Consider the following 21,092-nt stretch of genomic DNA (forward strand, 5'->3'; position numbering starts at 1 on the left):
ATGGTGGATGAAAGCATATCTGGTAGGGTTACAAGAGGTATCTCACATACTCTTCAAAATTTAGATTCCCTTTCTTTTGATTTGGGTATTTCTCAGCAACAACATGATGTTGATGCAACTTCTGCTGAGAAATTGGTTGCTGAAAGGAGATCTAAGAAAATCCATGATCCTGCCAGAATCAGAAATCCTTCAACTGTTAATTTGAAAAAAAAAATGATTTTGATACTGCCACAAAGAGGAGAAAAACATCCGATGTTGCTTATAGTAGCAAAGGGAAGAATGTTGTAGAGACAGATACCGGAGAACAACAATTAACTATGAACAAGCAGGTATTTTTTCATTTTATATATATATATATTTTTTTTGTGAATAAAATTGTATTTTACATGTTGCCCAAATTCGGTTAATGATTCATGTATTTTTGACCGCATCCGTAAGTATAGTTGCATGTATTTATTGATCTGAACAATTCATTAATAGAGGGGATAGCATTCGTATATATTTTTGTATTGTTTGAATTAATTTTGTATATGAAACATACATACAACTTTGTCATGTATTTCACTAACCATTTTTCTTATCAAAATATCAAACTATGTATCATGTATTTATAATTCCTCACATTTGTATATATTTCAATTTAATAACAGGTTATGTATGTTTTAAAAAGCAAGCATGTGTAAGTGTCAGATAAAAGGTGTATTTGTTCAACTTTTGTCAGCTAAACATCTTAACAACTGTGTTTTTGTTTGCATGTATTTATTGATCTGAACAATTCATATGAGATAGCATTCGTATGTATTTTTGTATTGTTTGAATTAGTTATGTATATGAAACATACATACAACTGTGTCATGTATTCCACTAACCATTTTTGTTATCAAAATATATAACTATGTATCATGTATTTGTAAATCCTCACATTTGTGTATTTTTTCAAATTAATAACAAGTTATGTATGTGTTTTAAAAGCAGGCATGTGTATGTGTCCGATAAAAGGTGTATTTGTTCAACTTTTGTCAGCAAAACATCTTAATAATTGTTTTTTGTTTGCATGTATTTATTGATCTGAACAATTCATATGGGATAGCATTCGTATGTATTTTTTGTATCTCATGTGTTGCCATTATATTCAAACTTTCAGGCCTCCAAATTCCTGGTTAAACGTCCCCCCACTCAACCGATACGTTATGCTTCATATATGAACCATAACATTAAAGATGTGTTGAAGGACAAACTGACCGATAGACAATTCAAGTTATTTTCCAAAACTGTTTTTGGACAATATATGCAGATGCAAGTTGACACCGAGGTGCAGGGTCAGTTATTTAGGTGTTTTATGGTTAGGGAGTTGAAGCGTAGTAATAGCGATGCGTTTGTTGTCGATATTAATGGGACGGAATTGACATTCGGTCTTTTTGAATTTGCTTTAATTACTGGTTTGAAGTGTTACGGGGATGAAGTTGTTTTTGACGAGGGTCCTAACAGATTGTAAAGATTGTGATCCTGTATTTCATTCATAATTACATACTTTCAAGTGAAAAGAGGAACGTCACAGTCCCAAGACATCATTTTGACTTGGTGGAGAGTGAACAGTACAATGAATATAGATGGGGTAAGGAAGCATTTGATGATTTGATTAAGAGTATTTACCACAAGATGGACAAGCCGAAGCATTTTTATTGTCTACGAGGTTTCCCTTTTGCTATGCAAGTGTGGATATATGAGTGTTGCTCTAATGTTGACCCTAATTTAATGGTTAAAACCGGAAGCCGAATCCCAAGAATGTTTAATTGGAGAACAGTGAACCAAAAGCCATTTGTTAACTACTTGATGTTGGGCATGTTTAAGGACGGTGAGGCAAAATACTTACATTAAATATATGCCTATCAACTAGTTTTTTACACGTGCATTTTGTGTATTGTAGCTGTTGTGTATTTGTAAAATATAGAGAGGTATTTTTCAGGACATTCGGTTTGCTCTGTATTTGTAAAATACAGAGAGGTTCTAAACTGACAGTTCACAATATATTATGTGCAGGACATTTGTTGTAAATTCGACAACATTGTTCCGACCATGTTAGAGGTTGAGAAGCTTGGTCTGCGTCCATACGTGGTCAACAAACTTGCACCGCCACCCCAAACACAGCAAGAGGCGGAAAATGAATATGCAGATTTTTCCACAACACCTCCCCATGTTGCTGCTGCCAAGAAAACTCAAAAGAACGATGCTTCAAAATCTCCACTGCACAAGAAGCCTAGGAAGATGTCGACGACAGCATTGCTTGTTCAGAAGTCACCAACCACAATCCCAAAAAAATCTACAGTTGGACAATCATCTAAAAAATCTGCTTCGGTGGTAGATAAGCCGGTTCAATCAAAGGAAAAAGAAAAAGTTGCTCCAAGTATCCACCGCGTTCCTGTTGACGACGTATCCACCAGCAAATCAGTTGACCTCGCAAGTTTGAGGCAGGAACTTAATCAATTTAAGCTGGAAGTAAGTTTTTTAATTTTATTTTTGATATTCATCAAACTACAACAAATGAGGATTTTTACAATAATTTGTTGTTTTTACCATTTAGGTGCTTGCTGAATTCAAGGTTGTTTTTACTGAGCTCAAGGATCTTCGCAAAATTATTGATAAAAATTTCGAAAAGGTTTTGGAACATGTCAAAGGGAAAAAAAACTCAGAAAAGGTAAAAAAAATCAATAAATACATATTCAAACGATTGCCTTCAGTGTGAAGTAGGAAGCATATGTATCTAACAAATACATCATTTTTTTTTTAGGATGATGACAGTGAAACTCATGTTCCTTTACATGATGGCAACATACATCAACAAGATGATGATTACATGGACCATGGTGACGATATTCACATAGAGACTGATACGGGTGATGTGCATCCAACAGAGGTATATTTTTTTTTATGTATTTATCATTTTTTACTCATTTTTATATGTTATTTTTAATAAAAGATAATGCAGGCATGATGAAAATTTGGGATCTACTGGACTTTAAAATATTATGTATTTGATATTGATATGAAAAACAGTAGTGTCATGTATTTTTTTCTGTACTGTTTGTTTGACAGCATGACTGTTCACTGTTTTCCTTATGTATTTGTTTACTGCTTTTGGACATCATCAACAAATAGTTTCTATGTATTTATGTATTTAATATTGTTTTTAATCTATTAGATTCATGTATTTTATATACTTTGGCCTGTGTTTTTTTATAAGGAGAAGGGTCTTGCACCGGATATTCAAGTCGGTATTGGCAATGATAGTGGCGACACGCTGAAAGCTTCAACCGAAAAGATTGCGGAAGGAGGTGATCTTTCAGGAGAACCGAAGACTTCGGTTGAACGTCCGGCTGATCCAACGGAGGTATATTTTTACTCATTTTTATATGTTATTTTTAAAAAAAAATATAATTCAGGTATGATGAAAATTTGGGATCTACTGGCATTTAAAATATTATGTATTTGATATTAATATGAAAAACAGTAGCGTCATGTATTTTTTTGTGTACTGTTTGTTTGACAGCATGATTGTTCACTGTTTTCCTTATGTATTTGTTTACTGCTTTTGGACATCATCAACAAATAGTTTCTCATGTATTTATGTATTTTATAAGTTTTTTATCTATTAGATTCAGTTATTTTATAGACTTTTGGCCTGTGTTTTTTTTAAGGAAAAGGGTCTTGCACCAGATATTCAAGTTGATATTGGCAATGAGAGCGACGATACGATGGAAGCTTCAACCGAAGAGATTGCAGAAGGAGGTGATCTTTCAGGAGAACCGAAGACTTCGGTTGAACATTCGGGGAAACATACTGTGGAAGAGCAAAAATGTTCTGACGATTCAAATAATTCCGAGGTTCGATAACAACGAATTCTGATTCAGCCATTTTTTCGGTTTTAAAATGTATCATACAAGTGATTGAATAATGTTTCTTTTTGTATTTTTTTGAGTAGATGATCGCACAGGTGCTAGCAAATATAGCAGAATCAGAAATGACTAACGAAAAAGTTCATGCGGAAAAAACCGAGGAAAACACCAGCTCAACTGTCTTAGAGGAACCTCAGGCAGCAGTTTGTAACGCGCAGCCGTTGTCTCAGTGGTTGTTTCCTGATGAGTATTTACCAAGCCAAACCCCAGGGAAAGAAATCATGTTACATCCATCAGTCACACGAGCTACACGCCCCAGTAAATACAAGTCTTCACCGTTTGTGACAGATTTTGGTATATATCTAATTTTTAATTTACTTGTTTGTTTTTTTAATACGCAACTGTTAATGTTTAAAGACCAAATACACAGGTAGTAGTTCGGGCAAGGATCATGTTCATGTGTTTGATAAAAAATATCCATTCCAGATAGATCCCATTACTGGTCCACTTGATGTACAGATGGTGGATGAATACCGTACTTGGCTTCGAAAAGGTCTGCTTGTGAGGCACGATAGCAAGTATGTGTTTTTCTCCCAGTATTACATATAGTGATTCCTCATGATTTTTTGTGAATAAGTTGATGTATTTGGTTGTTTTGTTGCCGCAGAAAGAACTACGAAGACCATTACAAAAAAAAATGGCAGTTTTTGACAATGGAGTCAAATTCAATTTTGGCATCACAACTGTCAATGATAAGAACTGGTTTTACCTGTTATCGATGGATGGTCAGCTTTGGAATGACGAGGTGATTTTTATCAACAATGATATGCCTATCAACTAGTTTTTTACACGTGCATTTTATGTATTTTAGCTACTGTGTATTTGTAAAATACAGAGAGCTATTTTTCAGGACATTCGGTCTGCTGTGTATTTGTAAAATACAGAGAGGTTCTGAAATCCACATTTTGTTACTAAAATGTTTTTATGTATTTGAATGTGATCTAATTGATGTATTTTTGACAATTCCATCACATTGACGTCATTTTCTATTACTTTCAGAAGAAAGGAAAGTATGATAAAAGGAACAATTTCAGCTTCACCACTGTTGACTGCCTATTCAAGCAGAGAATTGATGTGGTTCACCACACATATCGCAATGTTGAAACCTAGACAAATGTGGCAAATGAAGAGCAAGTATTGATTGAGTATGTTAAGGGCCACAGGCTTATTGCCAATGTCCTGTGGCATACGGTTGACAACGTGCTACTACCGGTGAATATACAAGAAGAAATCATTGGTTATTGGTACTCCTTTCATTCAAGGACAGGTATTTTTGATGATGAATTAAATATTTTATCATTAGTGTTTCATTCATTTTTTTACCGCTGAATTCTTTTTTTTTTTTAAATGTACAGGCGTCTGTATGTTTACAACTCGTATCAATCAGCCGGGCACAACGCAGTTGTCAGGAATGAAATAAAAAAGCTTGCTACACTTCTGCCACATTTCCTACATCTGGCTGGATTCTATGTAAATCAAAAAAGCATAGAATTGGTGAAAGACCCAGCATATGCGGATAAGGACAGATCGATATCCTTGAAGTTGCATATGTTGATAATCTGCCGCATCAAACTGCTGGTAGCACGTAAGTTGTAGACATATATTTTTAAAAATATCATAGTGTATCAAATACATGATATATCATATCAATTTATTATTCTTCTAAAATACATGAGTTGTTTGAACTTGAGATACCTTATTTAGAACTGGAAACATATATTTTCTAATACAAGTTCTTATCTGTTTTTGTTTTTATTTAGGGACTGTGGTGTCTTTGTGGCAGCGTATACTGAGTATTTGACATCGGGTGAAAGGATTCCAGATGTCATTGATGCACACATGCAGCGTATGAGATACGGTGCACTCTTATGGGACTACGCTGAAGGCAAGGTTGCTGACAAAGCAGAGAGTGATAATAAAGTTCCACCAAGACCGATTAGGTCAGCAATCGATTATGACACTGTAGATGCAATTGATGTTTGATAAATACTATTCGTGCAATCGATGTTTTTTGTCCTTTTTTTCATTACAGCAAACAATCTGATATTTTTAGATGTATTTTGACTTATGTTGGATAATTATCATTTAACCAAAGAAATCTCAGTGGTTTTATGTTCCATATGTTTGATGTACTTAGTTCCGTATATTGTCAAATAAATCTGATGTTTGGAAAAAATACAGTAAAATGTGACATCATGAATCCACAAATACATTTATTCACCAGGTTCACAAAATATGTATGTTTAATTCACCAGGTTCACAAAATATGTATGTTTTAGATATGTTTTAGTTTAATAAACACATCTTACGTATTTGACATGACCAGCACAACTATATGATTTCAATTAAAAAAAAATTACTTCAAATAAACCATCTTCATCAGTTTCGAAAACAATACGTACGTTTTTATACCATATATGTTGTGTTATGAGGTTGAATAGACAACACCATTTTCATACCGGAACACGGATTGCCTTTTTTTTGTGTTAAAAATACATGAACATTACCGTGTAATTTCAGACACCAGGATGACAAAAACCATGTATGTTCTATTACAGTTTATACAACTTTCAGAAGGCCAACAAATACATAATGTTTAGTTGACATTACCCGCACAACTACGAGCCTCCAATCCAAAAAAATTCTAACATAAAAACAACTTTATCATTTTTACAGATATAATATGTATGTTATTTTACCAAGTACGCATTATTTTTTGAATTTGAAAAAAACACCATACGTATCGGGAAAAAAATTCAATTAAGATCATTTTGAATGGGACATTCATTTCATTGCAAAAAATTCTATAATACTACAACATGTATCAATAGAAGTTTTTGACACAAGTGTTCAAATACTTAAATAACCAATCTATCTTCGGTAATAAAGTTAAAATGGATAGGAACACAAGAAAAATTCACTTCCTCAGAGGCTCAAAACTACATGAACGTCTGTTGTGCCCAAGTTGTCCACAAGTACTGCAAGCATGTCTGCTCTTTCCAAACAATAATTCACTTAAAGGATTATCACGCCTCTTCTTTGGCCTACCAAGCGGTCTCTTGTATCTTGGTGGAAAAACCACATCCTCCAAGATGTTTTTGGGAATGTTCCATTCACGCTAGTCGGGTAGAGGATCCACAGGTACATCATATGTCTTCAACACGGTCTCCGGTTTGAACAAATCAGAGCAATAATCCTCAGCAACTAGATTTTTCTTTTTAATGACAGCCCATGCATGCGGGCAGGGGATTTCATCTAGTTGAAACATACGACAACTGCAAGTTTTGCTATTCAAATTAAGAATGAATCGCCGTCCTCCATCATGTACTGTGTACACGAATTCGGTTGACGGTTCTACCTGAAAAAATAAATGTTACATGTATTTGTTATTGAACCAATCAGAATTTTAAAATAAATGAACAAACCATTAAACAAATACATATCAATTTTCAAAGATTCATATAATTTACATTAACACTAACTGTTCATGGATACCAAATACACAACTGCATAATGTGTAGAAACAACAGATTAGTACAAGTACAAGTTTGTCAAATAAATTATAACACGCATTCAACTGAAACATACCATCATTCTTAGACATAGATACTCGTTGATTGATAGCATCTCCTGAAACTTTTTACCGAGTGTAGTGAACGCGTATGTTCCATTTCTCCGGTTATTGTAATTCCATCTTCCAAACATCCTTCTAACTTCTTCGAGAAAGTCATATATAGGCAGTTCTCTAGCTGCTAGAAGATGTCGGTTAATGCACTCTGTTATGTTAGAAGTCATTGTCCACCCTCGGTTAACAGATGCATACAATCTAGCCCACTTGTCTCTACCAGCCGATTCCAAATACTCTGCCACGCGCATATCTACCTTTTGAACCTTTCCCATTAACTCATCGAAATCATCCTGCGTGTATGCCTTTGCCATGAAATAAAAAACAGGACTCAGCACATCATGGCTCTTCTTGTATTTTTTACATACATTATCCCACATATGCCAAATACATGCATAATGTGCAACTTCTGGATAAATTCGACAAACAGCCTTGTTTATACTTTCATGCCTATCTGATACGATACACATATCTCTCTAATTCCATATGATTCTCTGAAACGCTCAAAAAACCACGTCCATGATCTGTCATTCTCAGAATCAATCACACCATATGCTAAGGGAAGTATGTTGCCTGGAGATACATTTAAGAAGAAAAAATAATAATAAAAAACATTTTGTATTTGTCCAAAACATATAAAATATATATTGAGGTAATAAATTAATATGTATTTTTTTGACATACCTGCACCGTCTAATGTGCTTGACGAGACAAATGTTCCATTGTATGGTGTTTTTAAGTGGCTTCCATCAACCACCACAATTGGCCGACAATAATCAAAGTCTTTGATAAATGCATATAGTGCTATAAAAACATACATAAATTCATTTTCGCGGGTTTTACGCATTCTAATATGTGAACCCGGGTAAGTCTTATCCAATATGTATAGATATCCAGGTAGTCTTTTATAAGATTCAGCCGGTTCACCCATTAAATCGTTCATCGCCCTTTCTTTGGCCCGCCAAGCAACCATGTACGACACATCCATTCCAAAATCATTTTTGGCGTCCTCTGCAATGTCTTTAGGCGTATATTTCCTCTTATGATTTGATATTTTTGGTTTGACAATCTCACTTATCAACCGACTTTTAGCTTGGCATTGGGAATAAACCTTTAATGGACATGTATGTTTGTCTTGAAACTCCCTAACTCTAAACATTCCTGACTTACCGACACTTGACGCCCTGAATTTCCAATCACACTCTCCTGATACGCACACAAGAGTGTAGCTACAACAAAAAAATAAAAGAAATAAAAAAAAAACACATTAATGTAAAATACATCAGTAATGTATTTATTCTTGTATTATTAATACAAAGGACAGATGAGTAATTCTACCATATGTAAATAAGTTAATCAAATGCAACCCAGACCAAATACATTATTTATGAGTACAAATACACACAAATCAGTTTTGATTCTACTTTATAATAAACATACACATGCTTAGAAATACTCCCACTCGTACAAATTAACAAACATACACTGTCACAGTTCAAATACATAACAACAAACAGTTGCAAATACATAAACAAATGCACATTTAGTACCTTATTGCATTGCTCCTTTCTGTCCGATAGTTGAACCTGTTCGTAATTGCATAATTCACCATCACAACTTTTAATGTATCTTTATCCTTGTATACTTGATCGACGGCAACTACTTTTTGGTTCTTGTCATTAATAACCATACCCTTGTTGTTTTCGAATAACAAATCAGCCTTTCCACAGCTTGATGATGCAAAATCACGGGAACCAACTGTTTGATTCGTGTATCTGATTTGCAAATAATCACCTTCAACACAACTCTCATTCGATATACATATCTCCATGCTTCTATCAGTTGTATGATACATAATGGGTACATTGGTAATGCTTTGTTCTCTTTCTTCAGTTCCATATACACCCTAACACCCATGTCATTGTGAATTTCCATTGGAATATAATCACCTTCAACCATGTATTTTATGCTTATGTTTTTCATTTTCTTGTCCAAATTCAATTGGGTTGCAACTGTTTGTAACAATTCCTCATACGTCGAATACTCCTTGAAAGTCACAGCATCGATTTTGTAATTGACATCTTTATTCTCGTCGTTCCAAATACCAGAGTGTCTAATCAACGATGAAATATTGGCCATTTTATAAACAAAAAAAATAAAAATCTTGAATCACTGTGTCAACATAAAACCTGTAACATGTATGCCCTACATAAGATTCACGTTCAAATTTGAACAATTTATACAAATTAGAATTACTCACTAATAATTCAAATACAACATACACATATTGAATTACACTTCAGAAATACATAGTTTACCATAAATTGCAACTGATATGAAAAATAGTCCAGAAATACATAGTTTAGCCAGTTCAGAAATACATAGTTTAGATAGTTCAGAAATACATAGTTTAGATATTTTAGAAATACATAGTTTAGACAGTTCAGTTTACATTGTTCAGAAATACATAGTTTAGATATTGAATTAGACTTCAGAAATACATAGTTTAGCTTCAGAAAAAAAAAACAAAGATATGAACTGGATCGTCGCAAAGTTATTGATGAAAGCTTTCGATAAGTTTTTGGAACATGTAAAAGAGAAAACATATTGAAATATAACATACACATATTGAATTACAATTCAGAAATACATAGTTTTAGCATAAATTGCAACTGATATGAAAAATAGTTCAGAAATACATAGTTTAGCTTCGGATAAATAAAAGATATGAACTGGATCTTTTTTTTTTTTTTGATTCCTAACCATTCATGTACATTAACATACTTTCAACCGAAATTTTCAAGATCATTATTCATTCATTGACACGCTTACAATGAGATTACATCATTATTTTCGAATATCAGTTATGAAGATAGAAATCAAAAAAAAAAAAAAATCAGAAGAATAAAATAACTTTGACATTATTATCCAAGAAAAAAATTGAAATCACATAAATACAAATTGAATAGACGAAATTTGTGAAATCAAAAACGGTGTTTTTGCACGAATTACCTGATGATTGACGTGTTTGTGTTTGTTAATGTATTTTCAGATGTGTTGAAGATTTAATTTGAAATTTGAATTTTTACGTATTGAATGTTGAAGAATGCATGGAAGAGGAGATACGTGCAAGGAAAGGGAATATTATAACTGATTTTGTGGAAAAGAAGGTAAAAAATATATTAATTTCTCATTTAATACGACCACAGTTACAGGCTAAAATAAAGAAACCTGTTCCTTTTTTTTACCGTATGCTCATGTATTTGCTGACAACAAATACATCCGAAAACATACACAAATCAGCTGATTTTTAGCTACGAATGGTAATATTAAAAAGGATAGCTACAAATGGTAGGAAGCTACAATAAGGTAGTCATTTGAGAAATTTTACCAATAATTAAAGACTACCATTTTGAGGGGCAAAATTTAAAGACCAGCCCAAAAAAGGGGGGCGTTCGCGCCAATTGCCCTGTAGTAAATAAATTCATTAATTTCAATTTCAAAGTGGGCCGTTAAATATAAGGCCATTCCAATCATAGATGCATACATAGAGACATAAAGCACACTCAATCGCACGCATATTTACACTAGGAATTGAAAGTGAACATTCCAATCACAGATGCATGCATTCTATTATATGTCCATAAATACTCATATTGAAGATATAAGAATTCACGGTGCTCTACAACTCTTCTTTCCCTTAATTGAAAAACTACAGGGAAGAAAGCTAAAATGAGGAATCTTTTATGTCATCTTCATTTTGTCCTTCACCTCGATCTTCTTCCTTAATTGTCTCAAGATTTGGAGAATGAGAAAGCTTTGTTGGGAAAATAACTAGTGGTGGTGCCACTTCAATCCACGGCTTCATATTCACTATCTTTTTAGCCATTCTCACACTATAATACGGCAAACCAGGGACACAAAATTCAACCAAGGTAGACATAACAAATCTAAAAAGAACTTTTAATTACAGCTTGGTGATTTGAAGAGGTGTCTATCGGATCACTAACATAGCTAAAATGTCTATTTGACGGTTGGTTGCAAGTTTAAGGGACTATCGACATATTTTACTTTTTTCAAAGAAGTGTCTACCTACCACTCACATATTTAAGATGTCTATTTTACCGTTGGTTGCAAGCTCAAGGGACTATCGATGTGTTTCCCTCTTTAAAGAGACGTTTATCCGGTCACTAACATATTTTATAAGATGTCTATTGGACATTTATATTAAGGGGTGTCAAAAAAGATAAACATGTTGCAACCCAAGTTCAAACCCGTGACCCTTCACAAATTTTTGCAACCCCTTAACCACTGCACTACCCCTTAAGCTTGTGTCAAGAGGTGTTAACAGTTATATACATACTTATAAAAACCGAAATTTTACCTATCTATATAATGTAATTTTCTGGCAAAGCGGCTTGACACCCCTCAGGCAAGGATAGATCTGCCCCTGGATTTAGTTAAGCTGTCTATTTGACAATTAGTTGCAAATTTAAGAGATTGTCAATGTGTATCACCTTTTTTCCTATTTCTTTTCCTTTTGCATAGTAGTGCATGATTACTCCTTTCTTTACCTTAAAACTTATGTAGATGGGAAGAAATCACATTAGTGCATGATTATTGGTTTGTAGAAGCTAAGATACTAAAAAACCTGATGCAAAACCAAAAATGTTCACGTCGTGATGCCAAAAGAAACGAAAAAGGGGGGAAAAGCCATTTCACCATGCAAGAGGATAAAATTCACTCTTTCAGTCATGTGATGAAATAAGCAGAGTCAATTTTAGAGAAGTCTATGCATCCTCTGTTAGAAGCAATTTGTATTTAGGTGCCATTTGCCAATGTGGCGTCATGTACCACCTGTTTGCCATCTAGGAACATGGGGAAAATACCACCTGTTTACTATAGGGTAGAGTTCAACACTCTTTCAGAATGTAAGTATTACCCTTATTATCATTGCTTTCATGTATTATCATTGCATAAATGACAGACACAAAAACACAGATGAGCTCATCAATTTACTCACTAGAGTTTAAGGATTTAAGATTAAACAATTGTTCTATTTTTTGTTGATATCCAGTTGTTTAGATCAATTAACAACTATGTAGAGACGGAGAAGAGAGCATACCTCAATTTTAACTTTACCTATCCTTTATCCTTTATCCTTTATGCCTAAGAACTCCAGATAAACATTTCACTCATTATGTAACTCCCAGATAGGGAAAACATGCATACTCCATTATTTCTAAAAGTCAAAGAGCATTCTTTTGCATAAAGCAGTTTCGCATCATGCAAAGACTAGTTACCCGCCACAACTGAGGAACAAAACACATTAAGCTCTACCACAAGACAATAGATCTCCAGTTCTTGAATGGTTGAAGTAATATTGATCTCCATTATTAACCACACCTAAAACGCGTTCACCTAAGAAAAGGGTGGAAAATAAAAATGGACGCAGATGAAACCTCTGCCCTAAGGGTTGCAGAAATGGATACTATGGAGCCGTTTGGACATGGTTTGAATATGTAATTTGAATATCTTAAGTCGTATTTTCTCTTATACACATAAAAACCCCACAAGTTGTGAAAACTATCAAAACATTTCCAATTCTTATACAATCTTTACCAAATGAGCAAGTCATGGTTCATAACAAAATTAATAGCTACTAGAAGGTCTTTCTAAAAAATACAACATCAATTGATCAAACTTTAGTTCAATAAAAACGTAAATTTAACATGAATAGTAATGTAACTACTCTTTAATATAATCCTCCCACATATTAGACATAAATAAAGGTTGGTGGAAAAGTTAATGAGGTTGGTAAATAGTTGGTGGGAGTAATTGTAAAAAATATTTTTCAACTTATGGATCTTTTTTTATAAAATATAAACTTATGGATCAAGTTCTATATTTAAAATTTTTGAAACCATGATTTGAAATCCCAAATCATGCTTTGTTAGATGATTTGAGGTTTCTATGAAATGCATGTCCAAACGTTGGTTTCATCTCATGATTTCAAACCGCATGTCCAAACGCCTACTATATTTAGTTCAGTTGATATAACTTCACATTAAGCAGGCAACTATACAGACACACCCCTGACAAATAAAGTCACACCGGAGACCCGGTCAGAGAAACATGCACAAATGAACAAATAGTTTTGTATCAAAATAAGACATTACATTACCATTGTGAAGTTTCCTGGAAATTTGTAAAACCAGACATGTAAGATCAAGTTTTTTAGTTAACTACAACACCAGGAGCAGTACTGTGACAATCTGTTACATAAAGCTCTTGGCTTTTCAGGAACGAACAGATCATGCAATTTCTAATAGAAAGAGATCTAATATTCTTTTAGCGGGAAAAATGGGCACGAAAGAGATCTAAATATGGTGAAGATTAATGTGTCTGAAACTCCATTTATATGGTATAACAAAAAAAATTGCAATGGAGCAGACATTTGTGTAGCTAAATGAGCTTTGAAGATATAACATGCTTTGCCATAAAATAACAATCATCGGAAATTGACAAGTATTCAGGAAGCAGTCTAGTCTAAAGCACTTTACACGGGGAAAAGAAAAAGGAACTTGTAGATTGCGCAGAAAGATAAAATCTCTAAAAAGTTAACTACAATATTTAACACACTGACTAATCTAAAACGAATAGCAAACACAAAAACTAACCATATAATAAGGGCACGCACAAAGAACTAGCTCATACTTGCACAACTTCACTAAAATCATAGGCTAATCATCAAAAGGACAGCATAAAAAGGCATTTACGAAAAAATTAAAGCTAAAAGCATTCAAACAAAAATTAACAAAATCCAGACTACATTCAGATATAAATAATCATATCCAAATCCTAATAATGCGAAATAAAAGGCCACATTTTTTTTCAAATTTTAGCCCAACAGTGTATTCTCATCAATTAACTACCTTGCGCAGACGCCAAGAACAGCATAGCTCAATTTTAACTTTCCCCTGTCCCTAACGACTCTAGAATAACATATCAGCAGAAAATGCAAAAATGAGCACTTAATTTTGTATCAGAAAGTTATTAATGTCAAAACAAGACATTTACTATTGTGAAGTTCCTTAGGAAGTAATGTACAACCAGTCATGTAAGATCAATTTTATTTAGGAAACTACTCCAGAAGTATCAATATGTGACGCTCACATAAGACTTTTTAGGAACGAACAAGCATTTCTTCTATGATATGGAGCTCTAAATATTTAGATATAGATAATCCATATGAATAGTATCCTCTAATAGAATCCCTCTCAAAAAACAAAACAACATAAATCCAAATTATCGCCAAAAATTCCGAATTTAACCTTCTGTTTAATTCTCAGGAATTTCCACGTCACCATCAGAGATCTCTTGTTGCAAATCCTTAGGATCTTTACCATCAACAGTACAACCAACACTCACACACGTACCCAATATCTCCTTAACAGTACCACTCAATTCCTTAGCCATAGATCTAACAGACATAACCTTAGCAATCTCAATAACATCATCAAGTGATATATTCCCATTATGTTTTATATTCTTTGTTTTCTTCCTATCTCTTTCAGGTTCTTTCAATGCCTTTATTACAAGTGCTGCTGCTGAAGGTACAACTGATACTTTAGCTTGACGGTTTTGGACAGTTAGCTTAACGGTGACACGTAAGCCTTTCCAGTCTTTAGAGGTTTCTTTAGCAATGTCTTCACCTATTTTCTTAGGGGAAAGACCTAATGGTCCTATTTTTGGAGCCAATGATGATGCTGCTCCTACCTCGCCACCTGTCACTCGGACATATACTTCGACCACCTGCGATGGATCGAACTTTGGCGGCATTTTTTTTTTTTTTTTTTGTGAGGATGAATATGAGGGAAAATTATTATTAGAGTAATTATAAGGGTAGGGTTTTGAAGAGAAGTTTATCATTTATGGGCTTGTAATCAGTTATTTCATCATTTGGGCCATTAGTAAATGTAGAAGTCCATGGGCAACAAGCCCATAGTTAATAAAGCTTTTGCACGGACTGTCCTTCGAATGCATAGACTATATTTCCCATACATTTGTTTCAAAAAAAAAAAAAAAAAAATGTGGCTATATTTTGGGTTTTGTAATAAATACACAATACACACGGGTAATTGTATGGACAGATAAAGTATACACTAATGCAGCTCTTTGGTGCCATTTCAACTGATACAGCTCTGTGAGACATCCATTAAAATTGAAAAGAAATTATGCATAGAAAGAGAGGACATTTTGGTAATTTTAATTTTAAGAGATCCACAAAACCTTATGCGGAGATTAAAGCTAAAGTTCAAAGGAGGATAACAGAATAGGATTTTTCAAAGGACTAACAATTTATGATATGCATGGACTGCTGAGGAGTTAGTTTGTATGAAGGCATTGTCCATTGTCCTAATTCCTATGGGATTCGCAATCAGCAGTCGATGCATATCATAAATTGTTAGTCCTTTGAAAAATCCTATTCTGTTATCCTCCTTTGAACTTTAGCTTTAATCTCCGCATAAGGTTTTGTGGATCTCTTAAAATTAAAATTAGCAAAATGCAGGGGCGGAGCCAGCCCTTCGGGTGGGGGTTCGGCCGAACCCAGTAGCTTTTGTCCGAACCATATATTTGTATTAAAATTTTTGTCAAATATGTACAAATTATTAATTAAGAACCCAGTAACTTTAAAGAATTAGAATCCCGAACCCACAAGCTTCGAATCCTGGCTCCGCCTCTGGCAAAATGTCCTCTCTTTCTATGCATAATTTCTTTTCAATTTTAATGGATGTCTCACAGAAATTTCATTGTTTATTTTCAATCATCTTCCTTCCTTTTGAACATTTAAGGGGTTGTTTGGTAGAAGGTATAAGCTGGGATATCCCAACACTAATTTTTATACCATGTTTGGTAGAAGGTATAAATTTATTCTGGGATAAATTTATGTCTTGTACCAAACATGGTACAAAAATTAGTACTGGGATATCCCAGTTTATACCTTCTTATCCCACTTATACTGGGATTATTTTATACCATCTTTTAGATGATATAAAATAATCCCAATAGATGGGATAAATTAGTCCCGGGATTATGGACAGGGACAACATGAAACAACACCTGTTCCATCTACATGGGGACAGTTTAAGGGTGTTGCTTTGGTCTATGCATTTTGTTCTCCAATTCTTGTAACATTAAAAGATCTACAACTTCCATTGCCAAATGGCACCAAAATAAAAATTGCTTCAAGCAGAGGATGCATATTCCCTTTCCTACTCTCCTTATTCCGTCGTCTTTTCAAACATGATTTTTTTTCCTTGTCTTAGAGCCTGTTTGCATCACGACTTGGAACATTTTTGTTTCTGCATCAGCTTGTTTTAGTGCCTTAGCTTCTACAAACGAATAGTCATGCATTAACGCAATTTCTTCTCATTTGTCTAAGTTTAAGCATATAAAGCTATTTGATACATGTGCTAGTGATCTAGTAGAGTTGTCAAAATGGATGCAAGTTAACTCATTGATAGTCCCTTAAATTTGCAATCAATTACTCCCTCCGTCCCTATTTATGTGACACTTTTCGCTTTTCGAGAGTCACTTTGACTAAATTTTGAAGTTAAATTGGTTTAGATAAACTTAATATTTTAACATTAAAATTTATATATCTAAAAACTATATGAAAAATACTATAAGTTGCAACGTTTGTCATATTAATTTGATGAAAAAATACATCTTCTGATCAAAGTTCATACAGTTTGAATTTTGAATAGCGAAAAGTGTCAAATAAATTAGGACAAAGGAAGTATATTATATTACTGACTAAATATGCACTTGTGACCAGATAGATACCTCTTCTCGACAAAGTCGGCGTTTGACATTTCAATCAAAGATCCCCTTATGTAAGAAACTGATAGGTGTTAGTTGCATGCACCAAGCATTCAGAACAAGCCAAGGTTTTGCTTTCTAGTGGTGCCTCTTTGTTTTCTATCATTTATGGCATTCTACACACGTGGAATTGCATAAAGCCGTCCAACATTCACTTCCAATTTAATACTGTGAGTGGTCGTTTGGTTTAAGGTATAACATGGATTATACCGGTACTAATTTTTATACCACGTTTGGTATAAGGTATAGATTTATCCCGGGATTATTTTATACCTTGTACCAAACGTGATATAAAAATTAGTGCTGGAATAACTCAACTTATACCTTCTTAACCCACTTATACTGGTATTATTTTATACCATCTTTCAGATGGTATAAAATAATACCAACAGATGGTATAAATTAGTCCCGGGATTGTAATCCCGGGACTATTTTGACCTCAAACCAAACGTATCTTCTAACTTTATCTCCTATTTAAACCTTCAAAACCTTTTGCTTTTCTTCCTCAAACCAATTCCAATACTCTCCAAAGCAATACCATCTCTAAATAGTCCCGGGATTACAATCCCGGGACTAATTTATACCATCTGTTGGTATTATTTTATACCATCTGAAAGATGGTATAAAATAATCCCAGTATAAGTGGGTTAAGAAGGTATAAGTTGAGTTATTCCAGCACTAATTTTTATACCACGTTTGGTACAAGGTATAAAATAATCCCGGGATAAATCTATACCTTATACCAAACGTGGTATAAAAATTAGTACCGGCATAACCCATGTTATACCTTAAACCAAACGACCACTAAGTACTTTAAATACTTTTTAGTAATTGCGGTTTTCGAGCCAGCTTTTTCTCTGCCTTTTATTCAGAAGAAAAACAGTGTAAATGTCTACCTTGGTTGAATTTTATGTCTCCGGTTTTCCATATTATAGTGTGAAAATGGCTAAAAAGATGGTGAATATGAAGCCATGGATTGAGGTGGCACCATCACTTGTTATTTTCCCAACAAAGATTTCTCATCCTCCAGATCTTGAGACTATCAAAGAAGAAGATAGTCGAGCTGAAGAGAAAAATGCAGATGATAAAGATCTTTCATTTTAGTTAGCTTTCTTCAAGGATCTCTCTAGTGTTTCTTCTTCCCTTTTAACTTTTTGTTTTGGTAAAGGGGAAGACGGGTATTAGTTGTTAGAATAATGTGAACTCTTATATCTTCATATGAGTCTGTATATATAATGAAATGAATCTGTGACTGGATTCTTCACTTTCGCTTTGTGTGTATATTATATATGTGTGTATGCTTTATGTGATTATATCTCTATGCATTTTGTTAAGGATATGGTTGGGAACAATCTGTCATAGTGGTCTCATCTGTTTTGTTTATACAACATTCGCTTATATGAATCTCCACGTATTGATTAATAGTTTAAGTTCTATATATTAATAATGTAAAAATATTAAGTTATAGGCTAACAAGCTTCTGAAGATGAGGTGCACATGATATCTTAAACGAATTTGGGGCTTGATGTGGCGTAGTCTAAAGAATAAATCCGTACAAGTGTAGGCCCAAAGCGAACAATACGTATCATGGACTTGGATCATGACAATCACAAATTAATTACTCATAATTTATGATTTTACAGCTTATAACTACTTTTAATTTGACCGGATACTATGATTTTATCAACATATATATTTTACCGAACACACTAACTAATTATTATCAATTTTAGCACTTATTTCAAATAGTTGTAACTATCTATTTTTAAATTTAGCTTCAGCATCTAACACTACTTTTCGCATTTGATTCTTTTCAACTACTTTTAATCAGCTAACTCAAACGGACTTTAAATTAAATTAATTAGGTTGTTCCACATCTTATTAAGAGGATATGTTATTCTCTTATATCATCTCGTATATTAGTCCTTATCTCAAAAGCTAATTTTTGGAATTGCTCTATCTGGGTATACTGTCCAATCTAACTTTGGTTTAATAAGATTGTTTATCTTATAAAATATATGAGTAATATGTATGTCCATTTTATATTGTAAATATATATATGTCCATCTTATATTACTTGGAGGGTAAGAAGTTTTTCTACTATAAATAGGAGTGTGTTTTCTTCTATTACTAGATGTTGATACCCGTGCTTCGCACGGACCCAATAGGCCTAATATGGGCTAACGACAAACATAATATTAGTATGACTACATTTTCGTTCGAAGAAGTATGTACAGGAAATTATTTAGTTTCATTTCATCTCAAAGTTTTTGTTCCGTTGAAATCTTTACATTCTACTGGTCCTAACCAAAACTTTAGTAGTATAATTTAATAAAGTAACATAACTTATTATTTTTTAATTATGAGAACATTCATTTCTTAAGTTGTAAAGCACAAAGAATCTAACATTCTATCTGCTTTTTACTATCGCTTAATGCTATAAATTTATTAGGTTTGCAAAGATATATATATATATATATTTTAATTATGAGAACATTCATTTCTTAAGTTGTAAAGCACAAAGAATCTAACATTCTATCTGCTTTTTACTATCGCTTAATACTATAAATTTATTAGGTTTGCAAAGATATATATATATGTGTGTGTGTGTGTGTGTGTGTGTGTGTGTGCTTCTTAGATTGAATTGTATTTTATACAACAACAGTGAGTCATTATACATTATTCTCCTAAAGATCAATCATTTTTTATTTACCATTCACAAATAAAAATTAGAAAGTTCAGCGCATAATTCAAATGCGTAATTTATCTCAACAGATAGCAGAAAAGTTGTTAGCATGATACAATATTTGTTTCTGTTGTTCTTTCATAATTACAATGATATATCGTTAATAAGTACTTTTATCATTTATATCAATTTAGTGAAAATATTATCGTGTCGGCTCACATCATAAATGTATTTTCTTTAAAATTTAATTTAAATTCTACTAAAGTTTATGTTATATATGTACACATCAAATTAATTTTTTGACCCATACATTTTTCTTTTATTTCAAAATTTGTTCTTATTAATGTTAATTGGTTATATAATTTCTCAAATTGCAATTATTTTATTCATTGCTTTGTCAGCTTTTTAAATAAAAATTCGCTTGAATCTTTTTACTTATATTACTAATAAGTTATATGTTCAAAACACGATTAATATAACACTGTAGTTTGTGCTCCGTATGCAAAACTTTATTATATTAATGTTTACTACGAATACAAAGTTTGCAAAAAATTACTAATACTTTTTAAAAGAGAAGACTTGTTTAAAAAGAAACTATTTTCCCCTCTTTGAGACAAAACAATAGCAATATTTAAGCATCAGTTGATAACTTGAATTTTAATTCGATTAATTTAAAGGTATAAAATATTCTATTGTTAATGTATGTAGATTGGACCTAAACAATACTTATTATTTTTTATCAAATTTTGATTTGGATAATTCAAAAATTAAATCAAATTTACATTAGTTCAAATTATTAAATTAATTTTACATGTTTAAAACGAAATAAAGTAGAAATTTGATTTTCTATTTAAATGAAGAACTACTATTTTTTAATTTTTGGTGAATATTCTTGGTTTAGATAATTTTACTTGTTGTGTTGTCTTTTGCACATTTTTTTAAG

General features: G+C 32.9%; 3 protein-coding genes across 3 annotated transcripts; 1 reads left to right on the forward strand and 2 right to left on the reverse strand.

Annotated features, from left to right (window-relative positions):
• On the forward strand, positions 1–5,936 carry LOC132600294 (uncharacterized). The gene is made up of 14 exons (XM_060313360.1): positions 1–195; positions 1,295–1,491; positions 1,539–1,860; positions 2,041–2,496; positions 2,582–2,695; positions 2,789–2,914; positions 3,242–3,388; positions 3,696–3,881; positions 3,980–4,211; positions 4,324–4,454; positions 4,561–4,698; positions 5,064–5,197; positions 5,309–5,538; positions 5,737–5,936. Exons 1-14 carry the CDS (start codon positions 1–3, stop codon positions 5,934–5,936), a joined length of 2,808 nt encoding a protein of 935 aa, XP_060169343.1.
• A 1,135-nt stretch (positions 5,937–7,071) lies between these two features.
• Positions 7,072–9,717, reverse strand: LOC132600295 (uncharacterized). Its single transcript, XM_060313363.1, has 6 exons — positions 9,443–9,717; positions 9,129–9,353; positions 8,263–8,807; positions 8,021–8,151; positions 7,542–7,883; positions 7,072–7,311 (listed from the first exon to the last, which is right to left on the reverse strand). Exons 1-6 carry the CDS (start codon positions 9,715–9,717, stop codon positions 7,072–7,074), a joined length of 1,758 nt encoding a protein of 585 aa, XP_060169346.1.
• Positions 9,718–14,694: 4,977 nt separating this feature from the next.
• Positions 14,695–15,463, reverse strand: LOC132600418 (large ribosomal subunit protein uL11). The gene has a single exon (XM_060313569.1). The coding sequence runs from the start codon at positions 15,418–15,420 to the stop codon at positions 14,920–14,922; it is 501 nt and encodes a 166-aa protein (XP_060169552.1). The 5' UTR covers positions 15,421–15,463; the 3' UTR covers positions 14,695–14,919.
• Between the last annotated feature and the right edge of the window lie 5,629 nt (positions 15,464–21,092).

Source organism: Lycium barbarum, chromosome 6, assembly GCF_019175385.1.
Source record: "Lycium barbarum isolate Lr01 chromosome 6, ASM1917538v2, whole genome shotgun sequence".
NCBI classification, from domain to species: Eukaryota; Viridiplantae; Streptophyta; class Magnoliopsida; order Solanales; family Solanaceae; genus Lycium; species Lycium barbarum.